At 41.9% G+C, this 23,710-nt stretch overlaps 1 protein-coding gene across 6 annotated transcripts in view; it reads left to right on the forward strand.

The window, feature by feature from the left end:
* The window catches only part of wdr17 (WD repeat domain 17), a 48,712-nt gene that overhangs the window by 13,981 nt on the left and 11,021 nt on the right, over window positions 1-23,710 (forward strand). For all 6 annotated transcript variants that reach the window (XR_013450602.1, XR_005713071.2, XR_013450603.1 and 3 more), the window contains exons 3-18: window positions 6,476-6,659; window positions 7,162-7,392; window positions 8,159-8,269; window positions 8,378-8,518; window positions 8,885-9,007; window positions 9,596-9,783; window positions 9,880-10,048; window positions 15,102-15,193; window positions 15,463-15,545; window positions 15,642-15,728; window positions 18,653-18,817; window positions 19,491-19,606; window positions 20,729-20,815; window positions 21,560-21,709; window positions 21,795-21,925; window positions 23,047-23,172. Coding sequence is in view for 3 of the 6 variants with exons in the window: in XM_040186485.2 (XP_040042419.2) it covers window positions 6,476-6,659; window positions 7,162-7,392; window positions 8,159-8,269; window positions 8,378-8,518; window positions 8,885-9,007; window positions 9,596-9,783; window positions 9,880-10,048; window positions 15,102-15,193; window positions 15,463-15,545; window positions 15,642-15,728; window positions 18,653-18,817; window positions 19,491-19,606; window positions 20,729-20,815; window positions 21,560-21,709; window positions 21,795-21,925; window positions 23,047-23,172 (2,184 nt within the window). In the remaining 3 variants the exon portion in view is untranslated. The remainder of the gene's footprint in view (window positions 1-6,475; window positions 6,660-7,161; window positions 7,393-8,158; window positions 8,270-8,377; window positions 8,519-8,884; window positions 9,008-9,595; window positions 9,784-9,879; window positions 10,049-15,101; window positions 15,194-15,462; window positions 15,546-15,641; window positions 15,729-18,652; window positions 18,818-19,490; window positions 19,607-20,728; window positions 20,816-21,559; window positions 21,710-21,794; window positions 21,926-23,046; window positions 23,173-23,710) is intronic.

Consider the following 23,710-nt stretch of genomic DNA (forward strand, 5'->3'; position numbering starts at 1 on the left):
AAAAATGAAGAAACACCGGACGGACAGAGGTCATCACAGATCGAAAGGTTAAAATAAAATGTATTTAATAAAAGAGATGGTGTCTTGGTAAAAAGAACATCTCAGCTGAGGAGCCGCTGGTCTCAGCAACCAACAGGCCCCAGGTCAGTCCTTTTGACCATCCCTAGTGCCCGTCTGTTGTTTCTACCAGCAAACTCGAGAACAATGGTTCCTACAGGTATTTATAACAATGCTTATAGGTGTGAAAGTCAGTGTCCACACCTCTGGGAGTGGTCTTCTGGTGAGTTCAATGTAACTCGGATTTCAAATGACCCTTAGTCAATATCAGTTCTTGCGCAAGTATTACATGCATGCATTCCAGTTGATCACATTACATCAAATACAATCATAACTGTACATTTGTATTATTATATTACAGTTTCAATATTACAGTGGTTCTACAATATTGTCATTACTTTATTGATTACACAGTTTCAGAATCATGGCTGTATTCTGGTGTACACTATATGTATTTTATTAATTTTATGAACCGGGTCGTCAGTTTATTACTAATATCCTACATTAATAAGGGTGGAAAATGATTGAAAATCTAAGATGGTATTATGTTGGTATTATGATGGTATTATTATATCAGTCTTACATCCTTTATCATAGGAAATGTGAGTTTAATGTCGTGGTTCCCAAACTGGGGAGTTGTGGCACTGCAGGGCAACACAGGCACACAGATACACACACACTTGGTAAAACAATATCAATATCAAAAATTATAATAAATGCAATTAGGAAAAGATAGGGCACTAAATAATATTGTTGCACCTAAAATATAACAACGAAAGAAAACTAAATCCCACAGCTCAGTTTACAGACAAGTTGAGAGAGAGAGAAAGAGAGAGAGATTTTTTTTTTTGATTTTTAGAAAATCTTTATTTTACATAAAAAAACAACTACAGTCATTACAGTCATTTCAGTCATTAGTCACTATGGCAGTGGCCCGTCTTCCCGCTCAGGATCCTCCTCCGCCGGTCAGACGCCTCACTCAGCCCCATTTCCTCCATCCCTGGTGATCTTGAGGTTGATCTTCCGTAGTCGGAAGACCTCCCGCTGGGTGTAGTCTGCAGCACCCTTTTTCGTGCAGCCGTGTTGAACGGAGCGAACGAACTTCTCCAAGTCGGAGAAGTAGTCCTCCAGATCCACTCCCCTTTGATTCTTGGTGGCCAGCAGGAACGATTTCATCTGCCCCACCCCGTGCCTGCTGGTGACCGTCCCTCCTGAGGAGATGCTGTTTTCAGAGGCCCACCCTGAAGAGGACTCTGACTCCCCACCTCCCACCTTTCCTCTGCGCCCCCCCCCCCCCCCCCCCCCCCCCTCTTTGCCTGAGAGCCTCCCCTGCTGGCCCTCGTCTTCCTCTTCAGGTGGGGGACCTTAAAGACCCCCCCCTCCTCCATATCCTCCTCGCTGTCCGAGCTTCCACCTCGGGCAGGACCCCCACCAACGAGCGCCCCCTGAGCTCCTTCACCTTCCCATTGGACCCCCATCCCCTCTTTCACTCTGTCACACACACCTGCCCGCTGGGCTACATTCAACCCCCCATCCACTCCGACACTCACTCCCTCACTCACCCCCTCACCGACTGGCTGGGCCTCACCTGTCCCCTCACTCACCCCCACACTCACTCCCTCACTCCCTCCCTCACCGACTGGCTGGGCCCCACCTGTCCCCTCACTCACCCCCTCACTCACTCCCTCACTCACCCCCTCACCGACTGGCTGGGCCTCACCCACCGCCACACTCACCCCCTCACCCACCTGGTGGACCTTCCCCATCTCCTCTCCCACCAGACCGACCCGCCGGTCCTCACCTTCCCCCTCTTCCTCCCTGGCCTCCCCCCGGTTCTGGTCCCCGAGTGGAGGGGTTCCTCTCCGGACACACCCTCGCCAGGTGTCCCTCTCCACCACATCGGAAACACCTCCCGTCATCCGATGTGGCGAACATAACATAGTCGAACCCGTCGATCCTCACCTTAATCACCAGGCTGAGAGCCTGGGCTTTGGTGAGGACCATGTGGGTCTGTCTCCTGTGAGAGACCACATGTCTCAGCAAGGGTGATTTGCACCCTGAGGACATCTTCCTTAACGGGGACACCACCTTCCCGTGCTTCGCCAGTTCCTCTACCAGCGCTTCGTCCGGGACGAACGGCGGAACGTTTGCCACTGTCACCCAGACAGCCGGCACTGCGAGTGGAAAAACGGGCACGTGCGCCCCGCGGACCACCACGCCGCTCGCCACCACCTCGCGCGCCTTCTCCAGGCTGTCAACAAAAATGACCACCGCGCGGTTCACCCACGCGGCGGACTTCACGCTCCCGTGACCCACCAACCCCCCCACGGCTAGACCGCAGTCCTCCACGGAGCACACGGAGCACGCGAAGCCCGGCGCGAGCTTCATGTCGTGCTTCCGCGTCAGCCCCGTGAGGTCCGACATGCTGACCGGCTACAAACACGCACAAACTAACACAGAAAGAGACAAAAGACACACATACACACCACCACGCATTCACCCCACAACACACACCAGAAAAACACCGAAAATAGACGAAATAACGGATAGAAAACACAATTCAAACAATTCACCTCACGCTCCGTTCACTCAGCACTCCTTCCGCTCAGAGAGAGAGAGAGAGATAAAAAGATTAGAGATGTTATCTGCCAAGATGGACAGATGTGTTACTAGTGTAAATTTAAATCAGATGATAGTCTATTCCAGCCGTAATAGGAAATGCGACCACCACAATGGCACAAAAAGAGGTAAAAGTATGAAAATATAACACGGCATATCTGTCCCTGGGCTTTGCAAGTACTATGGTCTGCCGAGAAGAGAGACCCCAGTGAGTGTCTTAAAATACTGGAGGCAGTATGAAGCCCACTAAACTGACAAGAGACTGTTTTGCGCAGACAATCGGTAAATAAGAATAAGGCTCTGAGTCAAATATGTCTTCTCCGTTTATTTCCTTGCAAGGGAAAAAAGGGTCACAACAGCTACGTGCTCAGTAGACTGCCAAGAACGTTCCTCCTCCCACAACAGGGCCAGGCAGTTCTTATACCTACAGGTGGCCTCCAAACCAACTCGTTGTGTCTCTACAGCCTGGCATCTTATCAGTGTGAGACACTCCAGCTCAATTCTTTTTCATGGCCACACCATCCCAGCGCTCTATAACCTTGTTTGTTCAATGAAACATTTTGAGTTACATAAATTTTTGCCATCATCAATACATCCTTAAACATTGGGGGGTGGGACAGGGGGGTCGCGGTGGGCCAATGTGGGTTACAGCTCCATCACCAACACTAAGAGGGCACCCATCGCCAAAATGATTCATGAAATTAAAAATAATAATTAAATAAAATACACAGTAGGATATTTTCAACTTACATATTTATTTTTGTTAACAAACTAACTCAAATTTAATTGTAGTGACCTTTTCACCTCTTCCATGTTGGTGGTTGATTGAGTACTTTTAATACTGACTGTCTTTGAGCGGCTGGTAAAGCAGAAAATGTGGAATGTCCAAAAATGAAGTTAAAGTTGAACTCAAATTGGGTTTATTCCAGCTTTTATAAATATCAATATAAATAAATAAATCAAAAACAGAAGGCAGCAGCAACAAAGACCAGACGTTTAAAGCTGTGTGCCTCCAATCAGTAGCACCTGTCCTTCTCTTGGCCAGGCCTTTATACACCATCAGTACACTCCAAGCCTGTAGAGGGCGGCAAAGCACGCTGGCAAACACATGAGCATTGGCTTCTACATGAATAAATAAATGGCTAACAGGAAAAAAACAGACAAAACAAGGCCATATTCTAGTTATTTCTCCACGAGTTAAGCAATAACGTACGAGAGGCTGTACTTTATCATTAATAATTTTACAGTTCAAGGGTGTTGTTACTATAAATAGGAAGTTAAAAGCTGCCTTTCAGCAGAAAATAGTTGTAGCCACAATTGTGTATCACATTTATTTCCGAGAGAAATTAGTCCTGTGTGGACACATTGGTATGCAACAGCCAAACGGCATTGGAAACTCCACGTTTGTTAGCCTAGCGCCAACAATCAAGATTGTTGATGATTAGCTAGGAGATGGACACTCATTTGTGCGTCGTCTGAAAACATCCCAGGTCTCCTTGCAAGATCTCACACCATCTCATTCATTCACATTGCTCATGACGTCCACTTGAATTGTCCTATTTAGCTAAAAGGTGTCCTAAAGCTGTTGCGAAAACTCGCATTGATGGAAACCGAAATGTCAACGTACGATTGCTGCAGTTCCCTGTCCTTCTGCTTTTGGAGTCTCTTTTCTTAGCATTATGCTGCAATTTTTAAAAATAAGATATATCAATGCTGTACATAATAATCAAGAGTGACTTACATACTCTCCATAAAGCTGACAACACACACGTTTTTTTTTTACTGTTTTCTGTTGAAGCATGAGCATCATTAGACCAGCGATTCCCAAAGTGTGGGCCGCGAAGGTACTGCAGGTGGGCCGCGAGAGGTAATTTACAATAAATAAATAAAGTTTTTTAATTTTCAATTTTTAAAAGTTTGAAATTAATATAAAAATATTTATGATGCGGCACATTAGTTATGTGAAACATTAGTTGATGAAGCACAAACAATTTAAACGGACAGAATAATAAAACAATAAGGCTCTCGCTCGAAACGGCTGCTCTTGTCCGCCTGTCGTTGTTCAAGAAATGAGGCGCCCTCTTGTAGTATTAAAGTAAATATACCGCATTTTCCGCACTCCAAGGCGCACTTAAAAGGCTTTAATTTCCTCAAAAAACGACAGTGCCTTATAATCCGGAGCGCCTTATATATATGGATCAATTGGTAAATCGGTTGATCCATACTGGTTGTACACGGCGCTCAAGGCGCTCTGCCAAACATGCCAAAGCTCGGTCTACGACGGCGAGATGCTGAGTGGGCGCTCAAGCGCGTGAGATATGGAGCTTGTTTCAGGGCGCGTCGGAGAAACAAAGCTGTCGTTGTTCCCGAGCACATAATGAGATTGAAGAGCGAGAGACGGTGCCCTTTTCTCTACAGTAGCTGAACCATCTTAACGGGGAAAATAAGTTATTCTAAAAGCAGCCGAAGATTTAAGGCGTGGAAGGCGAGGGGGGCGGCGGGAGCAGACGCACCTCGCGGCATCAATCGGACCCTGAAAGCACCGTCTCCACCTTACTGTTAAAAAGAACAACAGCGAGCGCGTAGAAAACTCATTCGAGCGCGAGCAACGAAGTTCGCGTTTCGCAAGCGTGCAAATACCTCGCGGAGACAAACTTTTGCTCGCGCGAGACAGACTTTTGCTCGCAGATGTTTGATTTTGGTTAAATTCTTAAGGTCATTTAATCATTATGTTTTGATCAGAGTGACTTTTGCTCGCGGATGTTTGATTTTGGTTAAATTCTTAAGGTCATTTAAGCATTATGTTTTGATCAGAGTTGGTTCAGATTTCAAATTAGGCCGCGGCATTCTTGAGTTTTGGAACCGCTGCATTAGACTAAGAATATACCACAATATACCTCACCAGACTGTCATGTAGCTCAACTTAAGATCTACCGTTCATTTCAATAATTAAATTACCAGTGAATTTGTCTAATTGGTAGAACAGTAAAACTGCCCGTATCTCCCTCCCTTCTCTCTTCATAAAACATGAGAAAACGTCAGTAAACAGCTGGACAAGGCTTTGAAATCACAGATTTCACTGAAGTTTTTTTTTAGGAAAATGTCGGACCAGTTGCGATGTAATGTTTTCAGCGGCGCTAATGTTGTGGTTAATTTACCGGCAAACAACGTCGGGGGGATTGCTCAAACACCGTCATCACGTGTTGGTCTGATGCTGCAGCCTTTTGGCGCTCAGATCTGCACGAGCACCAAGAGGAAGAGGAGGAGGGAGGAGCGCGGCGGGGCTTGTGAACATGTTGGGGTGAAATTCTCACAAGAACTCAAATAAATGCCCCGCCAAATATCAAAACACATTTTGGGGGAATTGATGACAGAGAGAGTAATTTGTATTCTTAAATATTGATGAATGAAGAAAAAAATGGGCTCAAGCAGAAGGGGCACTTTTCTTGTTCAGGGAAAAAGGCCAGGTGCTTGAGCACCATTGTGGGTCTACCTGTGCACGTGCCTGAATGTGTTGTTTGATTGACTTTTGTTTTAAGTGTCTACAGATAAGGACATTACTTTATTTCCTTCCCCCCTCTTGTTAAAAACAAATAAGAAAATAAAATGAAATAAATATTGACAGCAAGACTAGGTGTCTTGCTCAGGGACACTAACAGCTCCCCAGGTGCCTTTACGGTAGCACGTTGCTCACACTGCGTGGGATGGGTTAAATGCAGAGATTCATTTCCCCAAGGGGATTAATTAAGGATTTCTTCTTATTCTAAATTCATGTCACGCTCTTTGTCTCCTTGTGCAGTTGGATCAGCAGTACAATGAATTTAAGTTGAGGTCCATCATGTCAGAACACAAGAAGACCATAACAGCTATCAGCTGGTGTCCTGACAACCCTGATCTATTTGCGTCAGCATCAGCTGATAACCTGCTCATCGTGTGGAACGTAGCAGAACAGAAGACTGTTGCCAGACTGGACAATACCAAAGGTAGACAGATTATTCATACCAGGTTTATTTGGCACACAAGAGTGTGTCACCATTAGTCTACCAACATATTTGATATACAGTATACTACCAACTTGGGTCTCTCTGTAATAACGTACTGTTAGAACAACCATCATAGCAAAACAGTGTTCATAAATAGTGTCTTTCTGTGATAAAATAACCTCCCCCCCTAACAGTCTCTGAAACTTTTAATTATCTATCTATTGTAGTCCATCTATTAAAACTCCATATGCTGCAATTAGGAGCTCTTCACTGGGGTCAAGACCCCACAAATATAAATAACTAATTAAAAAAGAAACAGCAGACAATGATATAAAGTCATGAGTATCAAATTGATTGACAACGGCAAATACAATATAGCCCCTGTGAGATATGACAAAAAATATTCTTCTGGTATCTGCAGGAACCCAGGTTGGTAGGCCAAGGGACAGCGGCAATATCCTCTGCTGCGTAAAGTATCACAGCCTCTCCTCTTCTTTTTCAGGTGTTCCTGCATCAGTGAGTTGGTGCTGGAACTTTTCTGACGGAGTGGCGTTTGTCTCCCAACGTGGCCCGCTATATATCTGGGTATATGGGGGTGCTGACCCTGGGGTCACAGTGCATAAAGAAGCCCACTCCTTCCTATCTGATATCTGTCTCTTCAGATGGCACCCCACCAAGAAAGAGAAACTTGTGTTTGGACACACAGATGGAAGTTTGTCTGTTTTTCAGCCAGGTAACTATTGTATCTTTTGATAAAAACACATTCTTTCATCTTTGCTCACCGCAGCAACCATGGCGTATGGATTAGCGAGCGTGCTCCGTCAACCAAAAGATCAGTGGTTTGTATGGCGCCAAATAACTGTCAAAATTCGAGAGCGCAAATCAGGTTTATGTGCCCGCGTAAATCAAACATCCGCGAGCAAATCTCCGTCGGCAAAAGTCTGTCTCGCGTCTGATAGCTGGATGCATTGCTCTTAATATGCTGGTAATGATGGTAAATGATGGTTGTAGCTGGTTGTCATCTACGGTCCACTACGATTACCGAAGGGGGGGCGTTTATTACGTTTTATCTCATAATTTCGACTTTCTACCACAAGAAAAACATCAATATATATCTGTTCTATTCTTGGTTGGCCCCCTAAGACATTATTTGTTAGCATATATGAGTTTAAAGGTTTTTCCCTAGGAAGGTGTGTAAGTGACATATTTTTACTTCACTTCTTGGTCTCGGTCTTGCGGCAGATGGGTATTTCCATACAGATCACTATAATTTTAATCTCCCTTGTACAGAATGTCAATGTTGTTTTGTTCGAAGATATTTTCTGAATGAACTCTCTCTTAACTGCACAGTGAAATGAATTGCATCATTACCATCACAGAGTCGGGCCTGCAATCATTTTATCTTCTACAATGTTATCCAACTCTTTTCTTCTCATTTTGCAAATGCATGTTTCTGTAAACACACATTTTCATTATTCTGTCTGTCCTCTCTTGTTTAGGGAGTAAAGGCCAAAAGCATGTGTTGCGTCCAGAGTCGTTAGAAGGGACAGATGAAGAGGACCCAGTCAGTGCTCTTGAATGGGACCCTTTGTCAACTGACTACTTATTGGGTGGGACAAAACATACATAATACATAAATGTGTCTATTCATCACACAAAACTCTATGATCATAATTGCAACCAGAGAAGCATGATGATGAAAATATTCTCTTTCACAGTGTCTAACCTTCATAATGGCATCAGGCTGGTGGACAGCGAGGCCTTGGCTTGTATCACCGTTTTCTGCTTCCCCTCAGCTGCTGCATCAGTTCAGTGTTTGGCATGGGTCCCGTCTGCACCAGGCATGTTCATCACTGGAGGTGAAGAATATGAATATCAGTCTAGGACCTGTGTATGATCTGGGTTCCCTTCTGCTCTCATGTGTTTACCGCTAAGGTTTTGACTTGCCTTTCAATGAGCTGGTATGTGGAAACTGTTGATGCCACATGATGCCACATATTGCATATTAAAGAATTCACATGCCTTGTTAAAACATCAGTAATACTCTGTACAGTAAATGAGGTTGTCTTGAAAGTCATCTGGTATTATGCAACCTTAAGATAGTCGATGGACTATATTAATACAACCATGCAATGTGAGGTGGCACGTTATAGACCAGTACAAATAAATTTGCAGCATGAGAGAGACCTTTGAAATTAAGTAAATTATCTCCATCTGTATCTCAGACTCCCAGGTTGGAGTCTTGAGGGTATGGAATGTGTCACGCGCCACTCCTTTGGACAGCTTTAAACTGAAAAAAAATGGATTTCATGCTTTGCATGTCTTAAACTCCCCGCTTGCTAAGAAAGGTAGGTACATTTTGGACAAAAACCTTTTGAATATACAAACTCATGAACCAGAAAATCCATGCACCACAGCTTTTATAAGTCATAAGTATGGTTAGTTTCTAAATATTTTGCCAAATTACATTAAAACAAGTTAAATGTAGTGGCCATTTGTCCATGTGATCAATAAACAACCTGTGTCAAAGGGCCACTGATGCACCACTGGTTCGTTCCTTTTACACAGCAAGAGAGTGTATTGTCCAAGAAGTCTTTCCTTTTGTTTGATATTTATTTTGCTAACAAGACAAGCCAACAAACACATACAATTTTAAGACATTTTAACTATTTAAGAATAAATAACTAAATACTAACTGAAAAAGTATAGCTTCCACAATAAAGGTTTACACTAAATCCACATCGTCAGAGTTGTGCTATCCACAACAGCTGTGTGTGTGTCTGCCACCAAAGCGCAACAGATGATATTGAGAATCTCATACAATATATATTTTCTTAAATAAACACAGTTGGAATAAAGCAGTCATTTAAACACAAATGTTCAAACACTGAGTAAATGTATCCTTTTGATATGGCTTCACCTATACCTTTTTATAGCTCAGAGTTCCTGTTCTCCCAGTGAAGGTCACCACATCAGTTCCACCAGTGAGGCTGTACCTCCTCCAACCTTGACTCAGAACTGGTCCTTCTCTCTGCCTCCCGGCCATGCCGTGTGCTGTTTTATGGATGGAGGAGTGGGACTCTATGACATGGGTGCCAAGAAATGGGACTTCCTACGGGACTTGGTACAACATTCTTTGTAAAGTCACCAACATACTCATGAAAACAGAACATAAGACTTGTAATGGGAATTTTACTTTTTCCTTTAATATCGTTTCCAGGGTCATGTAGAGACTATTTTTGACTGTAAATTTAAGCCAGATGACCACAACCTACTGGCCACAGCTAGTTTTGATGGAACCATCAAAATCTGGGACACAGACACACTAACAGCGGTTTACACCTCCCCCGGCAATGAAGGAGTGGTCTATTCCCTGTCCTGGGCTCCAGGTATTTTAGCTCTTCTTCTACACACGCAAACACATACTGTATATACACACCGCCAACACAACAATCCATTATTAGGTTCCCACCTTAGAATTCCATGTATTTTTTTTCCGGGACTACTTTTTGAGGGACTTAGGTTCTTTCAGCCATTTTTTGTGTGTGTTTCCATAATGCTCTAAAGGCCTGCTAAGATAAGGAAAATAAAGGGTAAGGGTAAACATTCCCGCACATCCAAAAAACATATTAAATATATCTTGAGGATCTTTTTTGGACTAATTAGGGTCCTTGCAACGACTAGTCGTAGAGGAACCTATTGTATTTCATGGAATTATTATTATTTTCTCTAAGGAATTTTCCCTTTTTGAGGCCTTTATCATATTCAAAAAATTGTTAAATTTGGCATGCATATCAGAACTAGTGAAAAATGTGATAATTTGGGGGTTTCGCATTTGAGTATCAAGAAATGTCCCTATAGCGCCCCCTATAGGGCCACACTAGGCTAGTTTTTTCCCCCGATGCCCGATCGACTTGAAATTTGGTACACATGTGCTCTTGGACATGCTCTACAAAAAAGTTAATCATTAACTAACTAGATTTTCCGCCATTTTGAATTTTGTGAAAAACACGTTTCTGGCCATTTCTCCTAATTGCTGTGTCCGATTGTCACAAAATTGATCATTGTTGGGTCAACGTCCCCCTGCCATATTAAAAGATTGTTGATATCTTCCTATAAAATATGGGCTAATGAACGTCGCAAGGGGTGTGGCTTAATCTGGCAAGACTCATACAAACTTCCAGATAATTTGGCCTGCCCTCACCAAACATTTTCCATATGTGAACATTGAACCCCTGTACACACCCTGATTTTTTGAGAATATTTGAACAATAGGGGGCGCTGCTATTAATTGTTGAAAATCGGCCTTGGCCTATTTTCGTGATTTCTTAGAGTTGTAAAAGACCAATCTCCTCCCAGGGATTAAACCTGATTCTTTTCAAATTCGCGCAGTGTGATTTTGAGGACCTAGGCTCTAAAAATTGTATTTTGCCGGAAGAAATTCCAAACTATGTGTGTAGGGAGCATTTAAAAAAAAACACCATTTGGCATAAAAATTAAAGTTATTTTAACTCGACCATACTTTATCTAATCTGCTCCATATTTATCATATAGCATGAACTTCTCACCCTGTAGACATCCATGAGATCATTTTTAACCTTAGTCATAGCGCCACCTGGGGAAAACAGGAAGTTTAATGTTTTGTTTTTTTACACCCTGCTCCACACAGGGTATGCTCATCAAAGGTTAATCTGATCCCTCTCAAAATTTCTTAGCAGAAAGTTAAGACCTTAATAAGGCTTCACTGTGAATATTATAAGAATCCGATAATCGTTGGCGAGATGGTGCATCAAAGGTGCGCAAAGTTGATGCTTCGCCAAGAACAACTAAACCGTTGTAACTCTACTGGACATCATCGGATTCTTTCCAATTTACACATGTTTGATGACACTCTGGGCCTGAAGAGATGTAAAGTTGAATCATGTCATAGCGCCACCTACTGGTAACAGGAAGTCAAATGTTCTAGTATCCAGTAAAAAACGAAGGTGGCATTTCGCGAGGCTTTAATTTCGAGAATGGTACATCAGAAAGTCCTGGTTATCACCGAGTGACACTTTGGGAATGTGTACTCTATGCCTGAAGTAGAAATACTGTGTAACTATTGATTTTTTCCTTTTAAATGTAACCTGAAAATGACCAGATGTAGTCTTGTGATTGATATTTTGGCTCATGTATGGCATTTTGAAAGGCTTTAATAGTAGAATAGTACATCAGAATGTCCTGCTTATCCCTCTGTGACACTTTGGGGATGTATACTATTAGTCTGAAGTGAAATCATCATGTAACTATTGATAGTTTCCTTTTAATTCTGACCTGAAATGGACCAAAAGTAGTCTCGTGATGGAGAATTTGAAGGAAATTGGCTCATGTATGGTATTTTGAGAGGCATTCATTTTAGAATAGTACATTAGAATGTCTTGCTTATCCCTGGGTGACACCTTGGGGATGTGTACTATCTGTCTGAAGTGAAATTATCATCTAACAATTGATAGTTTCCTTTTAATTCAAACCTGAATTTGACCAAAAGTAGTCTTGTGAAGGATACTGAAGGAAGTTGGCTCATGTATGGTATTTTGAGAGGCTTTCATTTTGGAATAGTAGATCAGAATGTCCTGCTTATCCATAGGTGACACTTTGGGGATGTGTACTATCAGTCTGAAGCGGAAATACTGTGTAACTATTGATTTTGTCCTTTTAAATCTAATCTGAAATTGACCAGATGTAATCTTGTGATCTATATTTAGGCTCATGTATGGTATTTTGAGAGGCTTTTATTTTGGAATAGTTAATCAGAATATCCTGCTCATCCCTGGGTGACACCTTGGGGATGTGTACTATCATTCTGAAGTGAAATGATCATGTAACTATTGATAGTTTCTTTTTTCCTAATCCGAAATTGACCAGATGTAGTCTCGTGATGGAGAATTTGAAGGAAATTGGATGTTAAAGACAAAGTTTGCAAAGCGGCATTCCTGGCGTCGATCCTTATGCTTAACGACAACTGACTCTTGGAAGCTTTGTCCGACGGCTGCAGGAGTTCTCGGCTGCATTTCTAGCCGTCCGGTCGGTACCCCAACGTGCGGAGTTGCGAGGATTCGTCCAACACTGCTCGCAGCTTTAATATTTTTATTGTTTTTTCCACATTACACAAACAAAAAAACAAAACAAAACCAGGTACATCAGATGAGGTACAGTAAAGTAAATATTGCAAATAAATAAATAAATCAAACTGGTTTCTATTTATTTTTGCCGTTACTGACTGTTTCTCAGCAGGGACAAAAATAAAAATAGCCATAGAGGGTGGCTGATATGTGCATCCACAGGTATTTACAGTATACCCCCTACTACACAGCAAAAGAGTTAGGTGTTAGGCAAAAGTGTTGAAGGGCAGAGTTGAAATCAGACTGCAAAAAGTTGATTCAACTCTTACAGAGTCAATTGTACGAAAGAGCCGGAGTTATTAATCAGTGTCAAGATCAGATTCATTTGCGACACTTAGTAGAGTTAAATTAACTCTTTTATAGGTTTAAAATGTAACTGTACAGTGTCACACTTCTTCGTGTTTGGTTTAACTCTACGTACTGTGGCGCATGGATTGGAGAGGGTGAGCCGGGAACCACAAGGTTGGCGGTTTGAATCCTGGCTGCTCCATGTCCCATGTCAAAGTGTCCCTCAGCAAGACACCTAACCCATAATGGCTCCCCAGGCTAAAATGTAAAAACCATGGGTTAAAAATGCAATGTAAGTCGCTTTGGATAAACGTGTCAGCTAAATGACATGTAATGTATTTAACACTGGGCAGATTTATTTTTGACAGTTATTCCGAGTTAAAAGTGTTAAATCAACACTCAACGTGTTGATTTAACACTGATTGGGAACTCCAACAACGCTCCCGCGTTCCGTTACTCCAACCCACCCCCAAACATCACACCAACACATTCCCATAGGCTGCACTAGGATGATTGGCATCACATCGTGAGCCCTTCACTGACCTTATAAACTCAGTAAATGTGAAACCTCGCTCACGAAAGATGTCAGTCCATTATATATATTATACAATATTTTTAGACTTTGATGTAGGCCAATTAAAAATGGATGGCGGGCCGCAGGCCAACAACGATAGTTTGGATATCCCTGCTCTAGAGTGGGGCACTGTAGTAGTCCCTCTATCCAACTTTGTTTGTGCTGCCTTTGAATGGATTTCCAAACCATTATAATCAAGAAGACAAAATATGATCGTCGATATGACAGTGCTGGAAAACAGCTGGCTGTGCCTAGAAAAATCTCCCTATGGAGGTGCACAGGGGGCATCCATACCAAATGCCCAAACCACTACAACTGGCTCCTTTCCACGCAAAAGAGCAGCAGCTCTATTCCGAGCTCCTCACGGATGAGTTTCTCACCCATCTCTAAGGGGTTGCCACCTATCGTCCTGAGGAAACCCATTTCGGCCACTTGTACCCGCAACCTAAGTAACCGGCCAATCCCTCACCGGAAACAACTGTCTTACTGCCGAGAACCCAAACACAACTCTCGCTTTGGGCGTACAAGTATTGGATGTCCCTAAGAAGGGAGAGTCTCACCCTGTATTTCTGCTGCACAGTATCTCAGAGGTCATTTGGCTTTTCCAGGTACACAAAACACATGTAGACATGAGCATTCCCCAAGCCCCCTCCATGAGAGCAAAGAGCTAGTCCGTTGTTCCACGACCAGGTTGACTGTGTGAACCCACCTTTCCAGTACCTTGAAGTAGACTTTACCAGGGAGGCCCGTTAGTTGCAGTTAACAGAGTCTGATGCTTACTGTACAGAGCTTAGATGATTCACCGCTTCCCCCTCCTAAGGTGACGGATGGTTTTCCAGCAGCACTTTGGTGCCGAGATTCAGTTATCTCCCTTGTCGCCCACGTGTGCATTCTCCCATTAGGACTATGGATACGTGTAAATGTGCTTTTATAAGCCCTTTAATATGGAGTGAATGAACAAGGAAATTGTAAACCTTTGTAAGAGATATGAGACAGTGAGATATTCAGGATTTGTTAGAGAAGCAAAAAAACTACCAGCCAGCATTTTCAGTTCACACAGTCAGTTACTATTCTTACAGACTCAAGACTACATTACCTTTCTATAACTTGAACCCATTGTTTCCCTCATCTCAGGGTTTACTGAATCAGTTTTCACTAAAACAGATTAGTTATTTTAGGCTCTGGACCCTGTGTTTGTAAGATAATGAGATCCTCTTAAGAAGTTTTGAGGGAAAGTTCATGCGGTTGACTAGGGACTTTTGCATGAAATCTTTGCAACATAGAAAAATGGAAGGACGTGAAATCAACTTTAGGTAATCCAAGCAATAAAACACATGAACAAAACGAAAGCATCCGGCCGAAAAAATGCATCGTCAGGTGCTTTTGTGAAAATTGATAACCTTTGTGTGTCTTTTGAAGGAGACCTGAACTGCATTGCAGGCGCAACATCTCGAAATGGAGCGTTCATCTGGGACGTCCGGAAAGGAAAGATCATCACTCGCTTTAATGAGGTTACTTTCACTTTCAGTTCAGTTGAAAATTACTTACAAAAAATCTGTGTATCACATATAAGTAGCATCAGTTCATCACGTGATTTAATTAGTAGGAATGTCAATGCAGTCTCTGCTTTTTCTTCTGGCTGAAAATTGTATAACAATTTAAAAGTGATACTTTGCTTTTATAAATGATTATTCTCTTTGCCAAACACCGCGAAAAATCATATTCAAAATCATGGCTGGTGATTTGTGTCACCATTAATGATCTCTCTGTCTTCTTCCAGCATGGTAAGAATGGTATATTCTGTATATCATGGAGCCATAAGGATTCTAAGAGGATTGCTACTTGTAGTGGAGATGGATTCTGGTCAGTCCTCGTTTCCCCGATACCTCTATTCTGACAATACAAAATTACAATATTTGCCTTTTGTGAAAGTCTTAAATGTTTTGCCCTTTTTTACAGTATCATCCGGACCATTGACGGTAAAATCCTCCATAAGTACAAACATCCTGCTGCTGTGTTTGGTTGTGATTGGAGCCAGAACAACAAGTAGGATATTAATCTACCATCGTTTTCATTGGGGTCGTGAATATGAACTGGAGAGTCAGATACTTATTTCACTTTTTTGAACAGTTAAAATTAAACTGGGTGCGAGAAACAAACCTCTTGTCAACATAATTACATGATACTGCTAAATAAATGGTAAATGGACTGTACTTGTATTGCGCTTTTCTAGTCTTCTGACCACTCAAAGCGCTTTAACAGTACATGACATCATTCACCCATTCACACACTGATGACAGGAGAACCATACACAGTGACACCTGCTCATCAGTAACTAACATTCACACACTGTAGTCGCAGCTACAGGAGCAATGTTGGGTTAAGTGTCTTGCCCAAGGACACATCGACATGCGGGTTAGCCGAGCCTGGGCTCGAACCAACAACCCTCTGATTGGAGGACGACCATGCACCCACTCACCCACAGTCACCCAAAAACATCCATCCAACCGCTTATCCGGGGTCGGGTCTCGGGGACAACAGCTCCAGCAGGGGACCCCAAACTTCCCTTTCCCGGGCCACGTCTACCTGTCATGTGGATTGAGGTGCTGGACCCAAGAGCAGAACACGGGAGAAAAGGTTCAACAGTCTTTATAGAGAACCAGGGGTTTCAATGTATTTGTTTATTTGTTTATTTAAAAGGATCCCCATTAGCTGACGCTGAGACGACAGCTAGTCTTCCTGGGGTCCAAAAAAACCCCCATAAAAGAACAGTAATCACAATCACTCACATATATCATGTGAGATTGTTCCAAAGCACAATTGACCTATAAAACACGGTCCTCTTCATAGAGTCAGATTTAGGTAGGAGTAAAGAAATCTGATGACTATTCGCCCCTCTTGAGTAATGTGAATGCATATCTGAATAGTAAATTATATTGTCATAGAGAAATTGAGGAATCCTGGTGTTAATGATTTTATCAAAATATACTAACATAGTTAGTATATACAGAGCCAGGGGGCGGAGCCAGTCATCATGGTCTCTACACCTGATTGGTTACAAACCCCGTCTTTGGATTGGCTGGAGTGATGCATTCACACAAGGGGGTGTGGGGAGGTGGAGACGGTGCTTTCAGGGTCCGATCGATGCTGCGAGGTGCGTTCGCTCCCGCCGCCCCCCTCGCCATTCACGGCTTAAATCTTCGGCTGCTTTTAGAATAACTTATTTCCCCGTTAAGATGGTTCAGCTACTGTAGAGAAATGGGCACCGTATCTCGCTCTTTAATCTCATTAAGTGCTCGGCAAGAACAACAGATTTGTTTCTCCGACGCGCCCTGAAACAAGCTCCAAATCTCACGCGCTTGAGCGCGGAAAATGCGGTATATTTACTTTAATACTAGAGAGTAGAGAGGGCGCCCCATTTGTTGAACAACGACAGGCGGACAAGAGCAGCCGTATTGTTTTATTAACTTTGCATAAGTTCCAGGTATGTGCAGGTATGCGATCTGAGTGGAAGGCTGGACAATATAAAACCTGGAGCTTGATTAGTGAAACTCCTTCCAGCTTTGCCAGTCAATTGGTGGGAGGGGCACCGCCCCAGACCACAACACTACCAGCTCTGACAGGGGGATCCCAAGGCGTTCCCAGACCAGTGTAGAGTGTAAACGGTGACTGAACCAATACTTTTAAAAAGAAAAAGCACAAAACAATGATTGAAACAAAAAAGAAAGTTGTTTTTGTTAATGCCAAGGCATTTTTTCTTGTTCTATTTGAACAATATATTAACTGTTTAAACAATACTATAATTATAAATAAATAAAAACACACTAAACTATGGCTTTAAACTTTTTGACTTGAACAATATATTGTTTACAGTATACTTACTGTTTCCCCTCTGTAAAAGCTTGAAGTATATCTATTAGTTCATTGGAATTTGGGGAATATTAATCATCTAGTTTTAAATGTATGCTCATTGTGGAGGAACTAAAGATATGTAACATATATTGAAAAGCATTTATGTCGGCTTGACGCTCTTTCTTTGTCTTGATTTATTGACATCATGATTGCAGCAGGTGCAACACAGAAGAGCTGCATGAGGCACGAGAGCATATTGTTTATTTACCGTGTTATAGAATTTATTATTTCTATTTTTAGTTAATGCTTTGCTGGGTAAAATAAAGACGAAAAGATCCAAACCATCTGCCGTCATTCGCGTAAATTGAGTCACGTGTTGGCAGTTAAATGCGGCTTAATGGCAACTAACACCGAAGAAACAAGCTACACCCCCAGTTTAATACTTCGGTGGGGAGCTGTCCAACGGGAGGCGGGGTGGTCGTTGCGGACACACGCTCTGTGTCTGCTGGTCAGTGCGTGCTCTCCTGTGTACGCGCACGTTAGGGTTACTACCCGTCCCTTAAAATACGGAATTGTTCCGTATTTGAGAATAAAATAGCGCGTCCCGTTTTGAATCAATACGGGATGGGGTTTGGCCCGTATTTGAGTTGTCTTCAATTCTCTTGGCGGAATGTCGATTTGAAAGAATGGCGGAGGCAGCTCCAGATACCCCCCCACGTCCAGCTCAATCGGATGCAAAAGTACCGACTAGAGAAATCACCGGGGGGTCGCACAGTCAGATCTTTACTGTCATCACGTGTCCTACGTGATGACAGTAAAGATCTGAGTTTTCGTCAACGGCACATATTCAGTACTAATCTCAATAGGTTCATTTGCATACCCTCATTGATGATTTTGTAGAGAATGGGGATGAGCACCTGTGTGCAAAATTTCAAGTCAATCGGTCATCGGGGGCAAAAAGTAAGGTAAAGGGCAGTGCCAAATTTCTGGAAGAGCCCTTTATTTATGCCAACTTTGCGTGAGTTTTTTAAATATGAAAAAGGCCTCAAAAGTGTGATTTAAGTGAATAATAATCTTTTGGAAAATAATGACATTTGGTCCCTCTTTTTCTCTTTTAGAGATATGATAGCAACGGGCTGTGAGGATAAAAATGTTCGTGTGTACTACTTGGCCACCAGCTCCGATCAGCCTCTAAAGGTTTTCACTGGGCACTTAGCGAAAGTATTCCATGTCCGCTGGTCTCCACTTAGAGAAGGAATACTCTGCTCTGGATCAGATGATGGGTGAGTGCAGACAAAGATCGCTATTGCCAATAAACACTATTCATCAGACTTATTCTTGGATGAGGTGAACATTTCATCGGGAATCTGTTTCACTGCAAATTACATGGTACAAAGACAAGAACTATGGGGTCAGATCAGTCTCAATAATTGCAAATGCACACAGAAGGACAAATGCAAAAAGAACATTCACAAATACGCACAGAGCAATTCACAAATGCGCTGTGCTCATGTGAAATGAGGGTGACATCTGATACTACAGATAGGTCCATATTGAAAAAAATGCATTTGTGCATCTACTCAGGTCAGACGAGTCTCATAGAACCCACACACATAAGCGAAATATAAAGGTATTTTTGAATCCTTCTGTGTGCCTTTCTAAATCAAATACATTTGTGAATTGTTCCGTGCGCATATGTGATTCGTGATCATCCGGTTTGCATTTATGAGTTGTTCTGTGTGCATTTGCAATTGTTGAGACTGATCTGACCCCATAAAGAACAAGGACTCAAATGTGAAAATAATAATGCATGCATAACACACATGGACTACAAAATGAAGACATGTAACAACTTCTATTTATTGTTAGGAAAATATGAAATGTGTCATTTCTTTCTATTTTTCCATTTGAAATGAATGAAAAAAGAAATCTCTGTCTGTGTGTTTGTCTGCACAGCACTGTTCGTATATGGGACTATACACAGGATGCGTGTATCAATGTGTTGAGTGGTCATGCAGCTCCTGTCAGAGGCTTGATGTGGAACACAGAGGTTCCTTACCTCCTCATTTCAGGTAAAATACTATTTTTGATTATCCAGTTGCTGTCACGTTGTGGGTTTGTTTCCTGTTTTATTTTGTAGTTTGCTGCCCCTTGTGTCCCTGGGTTAACTTCACTTCCTGCCTTGCCCTGTGATTGTCTGATTGTTTCCACCTGTCCAATCATCTGCACCTCCCAGTGTATTTAAGCCATGTGTGTCTCTTGTCCCTGGTCGTGTCATTGGTTGTTCAATACTGGATGGTGATTGTTCAACCCTGGATATGATTCCCTGGCTCTCTTGGCTGTTCCTGGTTCCTGTCTGCGTTTTCCCTTTTTTGAAGTTTGACTGTTAAAGTCCCTTTTTGTTTCCAAGTCTGCGTTTGAGTCCTGCCTCCACCTACCCGTTCCTGACAGTTAATATCTAACACTACATTTCACGAGATCACATCTGAACACATCATGATAACGTTATCGTTTATCTTCACCATACAGTTTTTTACTAAACAAATTCTGAATGCATCATGATGTAACGGAACGGAACCTTTGTTTGATGTCTGTTAGCAATGCTACAATTGTTACTAGTTCTCCAGTTAATTTTGATCATGACTGCTTGTTTACGATGAAGCATGATCAGAGATTAGCAAATAGAAAGCATTGGTGTCCTTCAGACTGGGAAGGTTAACGTAAACTGCAATCAATCTGCGGACAATAATGGGTGATCCGTATGGATCACAGATCTACAAGTACACAAACACTGGGTAAGAAATTAATCAACTGACGTACTCAAAACATTGTCTTTCATTCTTAAACTGACAAATAGATCGCATGACAGGGCACAATGAGAGATGTTTTGATGTTTGCGTGATGACTAAATGTCCTCTGTTGCATTAACAATAACAGCTGATATGGTTAAAATTACCTACAGCAAAGGTAATTTACCATTTCAGCCATTAATATATCTGGATTAAGTCCCTCCATCTACTGTATAGAACCAGTAAGACATTACTGGTTCCATTTTTAAGATTTTATAAAAATGTTCCTATTCTTGATGCACGGCAGAGTTGTATTAAAATAACTGGACACAGCTATAATGTACAACAATTGTAATCATAGCGATGGGAGAGGTTGTCGAATTCAAATTGTAAATAATTTTTTAGGTTCTTGGGATTATACAATCAGAGTGTGGGACACAAGAGATGGCACATGTCTGGACACGGTCTGTGACCACGGAGCTGATGTCTATGGTAAGACAGAACAACATCTAGATTTTTATTAAGCCAAATACGTGAAGGGAGTCACTTCAAAGGGACTTAAACCTGTCAATTACATATGAAATGCTGTAGAGTCAATCTGCATGTAGCACATTGGTTTTAGAAAGGCATGTTATATTGTGAACACACAGATTATAATCCTGCATGCTTATTATATTTAGCAAAAAACATCAATTTCCACATTTAAATGAATTGGGTCTTGTCTGTGACCCGTCATTCTTTACCGTAGAAAAAGAAGGTTGGGTCTTTATTGACCCAAATGATACATTTTCCTACTTCCAATGGTTTTCCTTTAATCACTGTTCAAGTTATAGAAAAAATGGGGCAGTTTCACACTTTATAATGGGTGTCCATTGCACAACTTAGAGTGACTGATGTAATCACACAGTGGGGAGGAGCTTCAGAATTTTGTCTTTCCACAATTTTCCCTTTTCATGCATCATTTTTTGATACAAAGTTAGGCCTTTTTGTGGTGGTCATAGACATGTGACTATAGAATCCATCATATTTTGCGACAATACCCCGAGAGAGAGACCCAACTAACCGCGGACTCAAAAAAGCAGACAGTACAAGATTTTGAACCTTCCCTTCTCTGCTGAATTTTAGTGTGACATGATTGTTAATATAGAGTTTGGAACTATAATTCTATACCACTGTAATACTACCCCCCTTTTTCTGTTATAACATGCGTTTGCCAAACTGTGCGTGTGTTTGTAGGTTTAACATGTCATCAGAGTCGTCCATTCACTATGGCCAGCTGTAGCAGAGACAGTACAGTAAGACTTTGGTCTCTCACACCCCTCATCTCTCCACTGCTGCTGAACATCCTCACAAACCAGCCTTGGGAAAAGATAATAGGAAACACAGGTGAGAACAGTCTGCCGCTCCCTTCATTTTAATTGTGTTCTCTTTTTATACTTGATATAACCATGTTGGTTGTGTGTGTCGGCAGACACGGCTATGGTTGCCGGCTCTCCTCCGCTGCTCTGTGGTAAAGTGTCTCGTGACATCAAGCAGGAGCTGGATAAATGTAGCTCTGACATCATGGCCAAGAAGCTCCGCTGGTTCTCTGAATGTTTTTCGGTACTTATATTCTGAATGTTTAGTTATTGTTGGGGATTATATCAGTGTGATACCTTCAGACCGTTATTCACAGTTGTCTCCGTGCTCTGGTGCAATCTGTGTGTATTTTCAGCAGTTAATGTAACAGCGGGCATCCCACAGCTAGACATTTTGCCTCAAATTTCTGCTGCTAAAAATGAATTCAGTTTTTTGTGAAAAATGTACAGTTGTTATTGCATTTTTTACATTAGCTTCAACTCGAAAGATAGAAATCTGTTTGTTACATTACGGTACAATTAAAATACATATGAACATCCAAATTCTAAATCTGATTTATTACGGTTCTCACCATTGCTGGGTTACTATATCTTTCCCTATATAGTGGATTAATGGACTGAAGGCTGCATGATGGCAGGAGATGAGGGAGCATATTTGGCACCCAAAGTTGAGTCCCTCCAACTTCCGGAGCTTTTGCCTTGATTTGTGTCTTCTTTTGGCCTCAACATGCAATTTCAGGACCTTTTTCACAAGATCACAAAGATGTAATCTCAAAGAGATAGACGATTAGTTATATTAACAAAAGCTTGTAAAAGGTCATATTTATTTTGTGTAATAGTGATGAGCAGCTATTAACGTGTAAGGACCATCAAAAGTTAATTACAGACTGTCTTTATTTATCATCAGGAGGTGACTGACATTATAACCTACATTAGTCAACACATTGCCCACAGTCAGGTTTTATCTATTTGGACGGAGAGTCAGCAATGCGAGACACCATTCTCCTTTATTTAAGTAATCACTCTGAATTGCTGAAAAACATGCATGAAAACACATCTCTTTACTAAAAGAACATAGAAGAAGTTGACATTTCATTTATATTGTGTTTTAAAGTGATTTGAAATGTGCAGATTTTGGTTATTTTCGGTTAGAATTTTAACTGTGATAAAGATGTAGACACATTCTTTTGTACTTTTATACGGCTACATGCATTACAATGCAGTAAATATTACTAGACAAAATATCAACATGTAAACAAGTGCACATTAGTCTTAAACACATTACTTGTTTTCTTTGTATGAGTTTGCGTGTGCATCTGTGTCCGTGTGTGCTTCTCAACATATTTGTGTATGCTCTTGTGCCAGACTCCTGGAGGCAGCAGCAATCTGTGGGATTTAGTGTCAGTGATTAATGGCCAGGACGACTCATTGCTACCACCCAGCTACAGTAAAGGAGTGATGCACATGAAACATCTGCTCAAGTTCAAAACGGTGAGCAGCTCTGTTTCCCTAAGTCAATGTCAAGGGTAACAAGGTTTGTTTCTTCTACACCGAAATGTCACACCTTAAAGAGGGAGATCTGCGATGACCATGTCAGGTTCTCTGTGAAACTAAGCACTACTCTGCAACATTGCTGACTTCCTCTCTGGATGAAGTGTCATCGTTGTTTAAAATCGAGCAGATGACAGTAAAGTGCAAACTTCAGAAAACAACTGCACAAATGCCGTCCTCTGTCCCGGGACCCTAACATCATGAGGGACATCAGGAGTCCACCCCAAAAAAACTTTAACAGGGGAAAAAAAGGAAGAGCAACATAAGTAGGATCCTCCACCCAGGATGGAGAGGAGTACAATAGAGGTAATGTGCACAGAATGAACAACATGATTGAGTTATACTTTATTGAATGCATATTGCACTCAATGTTCTCACTCATGCTGCTTCAAGTACTACTGTTGCTGGTAATATAATATATAACTGTTTTCACAACTTGCCTTGCCCTTGTGTTTGTCTGTGGACAGATTACTGGTAT

The sequence above is a fragment of the Gasterosteus aculeatus genome, chromosome 9, assembly GCF_964276395.1.
Source record: "Gasterosteus aculeatus chromosome 9, fGasAcu3.hap1.1, whole genome shotgun sequence".
In the NCBI taxonomy this organism is placed as follows: domain Eukaryota; kingdom Metazoa; phylum Chordata; class Actinopteri; order Perciformes; family Gasterosteidae; genus Gasterosteus; species Gasterosteus aculeatus.